At 43.7% G+C, this 7,351-nt stretch overlaps 1 protein-coding gene across 1 annotated transcript in view; it reads right to left on the reverse strand.

The window, feature by feature from the left end:
• Window positions 1-7,110, reverse strand: part of Coq7 (coenzyme Q7, hydroxylase) — a 12,653-nt gene extending 5,543 nt beyond the window's left edge. The window contains exons 1-2 of the mRNA XM_026781131.1: window positions 6,883-7,110; window positions 827-1,066 (exon numbers count right to left, since the gene is read on the reverse strand). Coding sequence (XP_026636932.1) covers window positions 827-1,066; window positions 6,883-6,955 — 313 coding nt within the window. The 5' untranslated portion in view covers window positions 6,956-7,110. The remainder of the gene's footprint in view (window positions 1-826; window positions 1,067-6,882) is intronic.
• Window positions 7,111-7,351: the final 241 nt, after the last annotated feature.

A 7,351-nucleotide genomic window follows, 5' to 3' on the forward strand; every position in this document is an offset into this window, starting at 1 on the left:
GAATAAAAGTAACACATATACAGAAGGACATTCGACATCAGAAAATAATGGAAAATAACTATGTCCTGAAAACACACGGACTGTTCTCAACAGGAAGCAGGACGGCAAATGTGTGGTATCCTCCTGGGTATCCTCCTGGCATGGGGGATTCTCAGTGGCCTGGACATGCTTCAAGGTAGAGAGGCACAGATGCACAGGTGCAGGGCGACATGCAGATGTACATCATCTTACATGTGGGATGAGCTCCGGGAACTGGGACGTCTGTGGGGAATCTGAAGCTACCACATGCCAGGCATGGCCCCAATAGCTCTATCTGAGCTTGTTTATCCCCCAACCAAACCCAGTGAGTTAGGGGTTTTACCAGGCTGGTATGCACACAGGAAAATGGAAACCTTTTGGGTCACAGATGGTAAGAACTGTAAAGGGAGCCTGGATCCCTGGGACTGAAGACCCCTCTCTCCAGCAGTCTGTGCGTGTCTACGGTCACATCCTGGCATGTGGAGCATTCCCCTCAAGAAGGCATTTGCAGCTTTTCCTAATACCAGACAGTCATATCACAGGTACACTTGGTTCCCACACTCAGTTTCTTTCTCTCTTTTACATGTCCTCTCTCCCCATTCTTTCTTTCTGACCCGAGACTTTCTATGTAGCCCAGGCTGGCCTCAAACTCACAGAGAGATGGTTGCCTCTATCCCAAGTGCTGGGACTAAAGGAATGCACCAGCACACCTAGCCACGTCCAGTTTAGATCTGAGCTTTTCCAAACAGAACATACGCTCTTTGTTTCCCAGGATCTCCCTTTGGAACATGCAGGCAGAGGTGATTACCGCAGGCTTCAGATTCTCTGCCAGGGCAACAGGTCAGGTTGAGACTTAGGGAAGAGCCCACCTGAATGACAGGGCCAACACTGGACCGGCCCAGCACAGCCATCTGCCCTGCATAGATGCGGTTTGCTCCATATTCACCAGCGTGATCCACCCGAATTATTCGATCCACAGCGGCCCGGTTAATATTGTCTAAGGTCATTCCTGAACTGTGAAACCTGACGACAATGGCTCTTCCATAGGCTGCAATGAAAACGCAAGGAACAAGCCTTCATTATCCACACAGAACATTAATGTCCTTTTTATTATAAAAAATTTACCTCTCTCTCTCTCTCTCTCTCTCTCTCTCTCTCTCTCTCTCTCTCTGTGTGTGTGTGTGTGTGTGTGTGTGCGTGCGTGTGTTCACATGCATGTGGCAGTCAGAGGATAACTTGCAGGGGTCATTTCCCTCCCTCCTCCACATGGGGCCCAGGGATGGAACTCAGGCCCTTATGCTTGGCAGTAAGCACCTTTACCACTGAGTCATCTCACTGGCTTGTAGTCCTTTTGCAGACAGAATGAAAGATGGGTTAGAACCAAGGTCATAAGCAAGCCCTGAGGGCCTCACATGCCTGTCAATGCATTCTTTGTCATATGCAATGCTCAAACCCCAAAGATTTCACATAAAGAACAGGGCTTATGGCTTCACTTTACGCACATGGTCATCTGGGAAAGCCAAAGCCTGTCCTCACCAGGCAGCTCATGTGACCCCTGCAGGGAAAGGCTCTCCCTTCCCAAGCTGTATAGCACAAAGCAAGCCATGACACTCTTCCTCAGTCTTCCTGGGAAGCAGGCCCATGCTGATAGCCTGAAAAGGCTCTGGGAGCAAAATCTGGTAGCCCAGGTTGGGATTTAGAAATCCTTTTAATACATCGGTTCCATGGACAGGTGACAGCTTAGGTTTATCTATAATAGTGACATTTCATTTGAATTTTAGTAAATAAAGTTTGCCTGAGGATTAGAAAAATAAAACAGTCACATTTGGCCAGCTTTACAGACCAGGCAATGATACCCACCTTTAATCCCAGTAGCTTGCCAGGCGATAGTGGTACACACCCTTAATTCCAGAACCAGAGAGGATTATATAAAAAAAAAAAAAAATTTGCCTGAGGCTGTTTAGCCACCAGCCCAGGCCAGAGCTGGGATTGGAATTTCAGCTCTGGGAATTAAAACTCCACCTGGGGTCAGGAGAAGCACTAGGACCCCAACTCCCATCTGCCCTGGCTTAGCTTCCATGTAAAGATGGAAAATACACAGAGAATCTGGAGACTGCATGTTATTATGTTGTCTTTGAATTGTTTGACTGCTGAGGAAAGAGCAACAGCTGCTGAAGACATTTGATTATAAGTGTTGCTGGATTAATCCAAGCTATATATTTTGAAAATGCCTTGACTTCAAAATTTAAGTCAAAAGACATGTTACTTTGGACAAGAGGTTTTGCTTTTGTTTTCACAGGAAGTGAGAGACTGCATTCATTCTGGGTTAAGAAAAATGAGGTTTGATCAAGAAAGACCCCCTGAAAAAACTCCAATAGGAGCAGATGGCCCAGATGATCCAGTGTTTCAGAGGACCTTTGTCTCAGTTTCCTTTGTGTTCTGCATCCAGAACAGCCTCAAGACTGCTATCTGAGATGATCCAGCCTCACAAAATACTCCAGTCAGGACTTGATCATAATCCTAAATTTTCTTTGGGTCCTCATAAGGTTATCAGTGCCCCAATCAGCAGGAAGTAGTCTAGAAAACTATGCTCACATAAAATAAATTATTCATGTTTGTCTTTGTTTCTTGTGCTAGTTACAAGTTGTTATAGATAATGATCAGAAAAAATCTAAACAAAGGAAATTAGATTCAAGGTTCTTGGTTTGAAAAGAAAAAAGGGGGGATATAGATAGAATAAAAGAGTAGATTACTGAATCTATTCTTAAAAAAGGGAGAATACAGATAAAATAGAAAGGTAGATTATTGGATCTACTTTTAAAAAGTAACTACTAGTATTACATTGTATTGAATTCTTGTATATTGTATAAAAATTTTGTATATTGATATAAATTTAACATTAATTTTGTTAAAACATACTGTACATACACTTCTAATCTTGTTCAAGGTATTGTACCTATACAGCTCATTTAACAACATAATGCAAATCTCTAGTCCTTTAAAATTATTATTGCCAACAGTTTAGGGAAATAAGGAAATGCAGGTTAGTAATTAGTCATCTATTATAATCAAACTCGTAGTCACATTAAGTATGGTTTCAAAGTCAAACAAAGACATATTTTAGATAGGTCATCTTCAAACACTTCAGAGATCTACAGAATATAGCATTTAATATGTTTTAATAAACATAGGCTCTTTTTTATGACAATGAAACATGTCTGCTCCTGGCAGCACAAATGTACTTCAGAGAAGATAATGGGCAGTGAAGAAACTCCACACGGAGTTTATTTTCTTTGTGGCAAAAGTAAATCACTGGGCAAGAAAATGCTCTTGCCTCGACTGCTGACAGTATGCTGTTCTACTCAGACAAGCAGGACACAAAACAAAGTGATTGCCAAACACTGTCAAGACAAGGAGGGACAGTCCTCAGAATATCCTGCTTCACAAAAAAAAAGTCTGTCGAATATCCTAGGCCTCTAGGCCAAAGATGGATGCCCCAACATTGCAGAGGAACTTTGGGTGACTGTTCAGGCAGTCAGCTGTTTCTGCCATTACTCACATTTTTTGGAAGTCGCTTGTTTGCACTTCCTGCTTACTCAATTAATATTATTTCCTTCTTGGGTCTCTAAAGGAGTTGAAGACTAGATAGTTATAGTTTTTCTTGTTACCTGATGCAGAAAACAAGTTATGATAGAAAGTAAATTAGGTATAAGACTTTGGACTCACCAAGATAGGATAGATAGGGAGTATTTTCTCTAAATTTGTCTAATGCAAATGGACTAGACATTGTTGATGTATTTATTGCCTGTATACATTGCATATAGTTATTGTACTTATTGAATATAGTTTTTCTTATATTAGTTATAGTCTTCTTTTTATTTTAGACAAAAAAGGAAATGTAGTGGCATTTCATTTGTATTTTAATAAATAAAGCTTGCCTGAGGATCAGAAAAGCAAAACAGTCACACTGGCCAGCCTTACAGACCAGGCAGCAATGACACACACCTTTAATCCCAGTAGCCATACTAGCTTGCCATAGAAACCAGGCAATAGTGGTGAATGCCCTCAGTCCCAGAACTAGAGAGGATTATACTGAGACAGCTCTCAGTCCTTGTCTTATTCTAAGGTTTCCTGGAGGCAGGATCACCACTTTCGGACTGAGGTCAAAATAAGAGCCAGTGGCTGGCTGCATTGTTTTTCTGGTCTTCAGGTTGAACCAAGCATCTGTCTCTGAGTTTTTACTAATTGTGCTACATTTGTCCTCACAAACTGAACTCTTCTTTAAAATGTAAATTCTTTTGAGGGACCTGAATAGGAAACATTTCCATTACACTCTCCAAGTCCTAGATGAGAGGATCTCAGATGTGCATCCCTCTGAGAAGGGTCTTGGTAGTAAGGTGTGTTCACCTCATATGAAAACAGAAACCCACAGGTCATCTGGTTTGTCAGTCTGTCTAGGTTGGCATTACTTAAAGTGTCACAGACTCTTGGTTTGCCATGACTACCATGTTTTTGGAAGATACCTTTACCTTGGCTAACTTCAGCGTCCAGAAAACAGGTGAAAAGGTTCATCTGGGACACATTTTCGACTCTTTCATTAAGAAGGCCCAAGGTCTCTAGGACACAAGGCCTTAGGGCAGGCATGGTGAATATGGCATGTCTATATGTCAGAGTCCTGAACATGAGCTTTGCTGCCAAGTAGAATTTTAAATGTGCTTATTCATTACGGTGCTGGAGTTCATCAAGACCAGGGCTTGACGCACTCAGGGGAAATAGTCAACCACTGAGCTATCTCCACAGTCCTGGGACAAAGAGCACACGGTATACAGAGGAGGATGAACCCTGCAGGAGTGGAACCAGCTTTGGTCTACTGGGCATGACATGCTCCACCTCACTCAGCACACTGACTCTAGACACTGAACACAGCCCAGAAGCCTCACAGGCTTCTGCCAAGTGCAAAGCACCACTCCTGACTGCCCTCAGAAAGGGTCTCTATGGGCGTGGCCCAGGTTTCACGGGAGAACAACGGAACACAATCAAAGTGACCTGCTGTGTTTCTTCAATTTCAAGGGCCCAAACTTCTGGCCAACTTGCCTCCTTAAAGAAAGTGGAATCTGGAGACAGAATTGATCAGCCAGCTCTACTTCACAACACAATCTTGTCTGCTTGTTCTCTTATTTGTTTTCAAAGAAAGAAAGAGGCAACCCTTTCAAAAAGTTACTGAGAAACAGCAAGGCACTGAGTAGCTGGGCCGAGTTCACACAGCTGGCTTTTGAGGAGTGAGAAGTAGGAGTGTATTTCTACTAAGAACACACTGCACTGCTCTCTAATCTCACTTCTCCTCTAGACCCAAGCACTCAATAAAGGCTGAGACAGGAGCATGAAGACTGTGTTTGGCTTTTATCTAACCAAATCCATATAGATATTTCAGTTCCAGCATCAGCAGGCAGAGGCAGGCAGAACTCGTGAGTTTGAGGACAGGCTGGTGAAACAGCGAGTTCCAGGTCAGCCAGAGCTACAGAGTGAGATACTGCCTCAAAGTCAAAACAGAAACCTACCCAATAACAAGGCTATTTTCCTTTTTAAGGAGAAACATATACTTAAGGTTTTTTATTATCATGAGGCTAAATGAGACAAAGGAAGTCAAGTGACTTCATAAATGAAAACAAATGGCTTTTGTTTGTTTTGTTTTTTGTTTGTTTGTTTTTTCAAGACAGGGTTTCTGTGTAGCCTTAGCTGTCCTGAAAACTTACTCTGTAGAACAGGCTGACCTTGAACTCATGGAGACCTGCCTATCTCTGTCTTCTAAGTGCTGGGATTAAAAGTGTGTGTCACACTGTCAGGTTAAATGATTCTTATTGTTACCTGCTCGCTAGGTTAACAAGAAGCCTTATAATTCACATCCCTGAGTCATGACTGCCTTGTTACCCACTTTAAAATAAAACAGAAGCTCAGTGCTAGAAGCTTTCAAATGTCCTGTTCCAAAAGAGGTGCCTGGGATTTAAGTGGTTTATGGAATAAGTAACATAGTAAGAGGTTCTTAAAATTTCTCTTCTAATCCATTTCTCATCAAGGAAAATATCTCTATTTATAGTTTTTTATTTTTTTAAAGATTTATTTATTTATTATGTATACCCACACACCAGAAAAGGGCAGCAGATCTCATTACAGGTGGTTGTGAGCCATCATGTGGTTGCTGGGAATTGAACTCATGACCTCTGGAAGAGCAGTCAGAGCTCTTAACCACTGAGCCATCTCTCCAGCCCTCTCTATTTATAGTTGACATCTCTTAAATGTACCCAAACACTTGCTAAGCACTCTTTTTTTTTTTTTTTCAGAAAGAAAAATAGACTTAGGGGCAAACTTTGGTAGCACATTCAACACTATCTAATAAAGTCTCATATCTTATCATGGTGGTGGTGGTGTGTGTGATTATTCGTCCTTACTGTTTACCATAAACATCTGGTTTCGATGAAACTATTTAATAGGTCATAGTTACACAAAAACACATCTCAAAACTGCAAACAGTGTTGCCATCAGAGCCGGAAATCTGCATTTCTAACAGGTTAATGCTGCCAATGGAGAAAGGCCGGGTGGAGACTCCAGTTAGGTACTGCAGGACTCGCAAGTACCAGCACTGACGTCACGTCCCGGGCGGGTAATCGCTTCGTTCCCCACCCGCCCCACGCATCCTGCGCAAATCCACCTGTTCCTGTCAATCATCTCGACGTGAGCTAAAACTCCACCCCCATGTCGCGCGCCTGTGACGCAATGGACGTCTCCCCGGTGACATCCGTGACCTCCCCTTCAGATATCCCCGGCCTGGAGCCCCGCGCTGGGCCCACGACCTCGAGTGGCCGGTACCTGAGAAGGGCCTCCGGACGCCAGTGCGCAAGCGCCACGTGGAAGCAGCCGCTATCGCCCTCGTGCCGCTCATCGCCGGTGACAACGCCACCAAGGCCTAAGCGCCCGCGCCAGTTGTGCTTTCGGCTCACGGTGATGACGCATGGGTGCGGCGGGCCTGGGAAACGCCCCTGGACCCGGGGTTCCACCTAATTGGCTGGAAATTGCGATGCAAGAACTCTATTGGGTGTGCTGCCTGCCAATCATTGCGGCGTCTGAAGGGGCCCTAGTTGGTTTTAGGGATGAGGATGAGGGGTTTCTCTGCAGGGGCGACCCAGGTGCATTGCTCATTGTGTCGCCTGGGTCACTGTTGGGGCCTTTGTTTCCCCCGCCTTAACGGAGATATTTTTTTCTCTATTTGAAGCCTCTCTACACCTAAAATTCAGTAGAAATTACCTGCTAAAACACACCAGTGTTTGGTGTAATTGTG

Source organism: Microtus ochrogaster, chromosome 8 (genome assembly GCF_000317375.1).
Source record: "Microtus ochrogaster isolate Prairie Vole_2 chromosome 8, MicOch1.0, whole genome shotgun sequence".
Lineage (NCBI taxonomy): Eukaryota > Metazoa > Chordata > Mammalia > Rodentia > Cricetidae > Microtus > Microtus ochrogaster.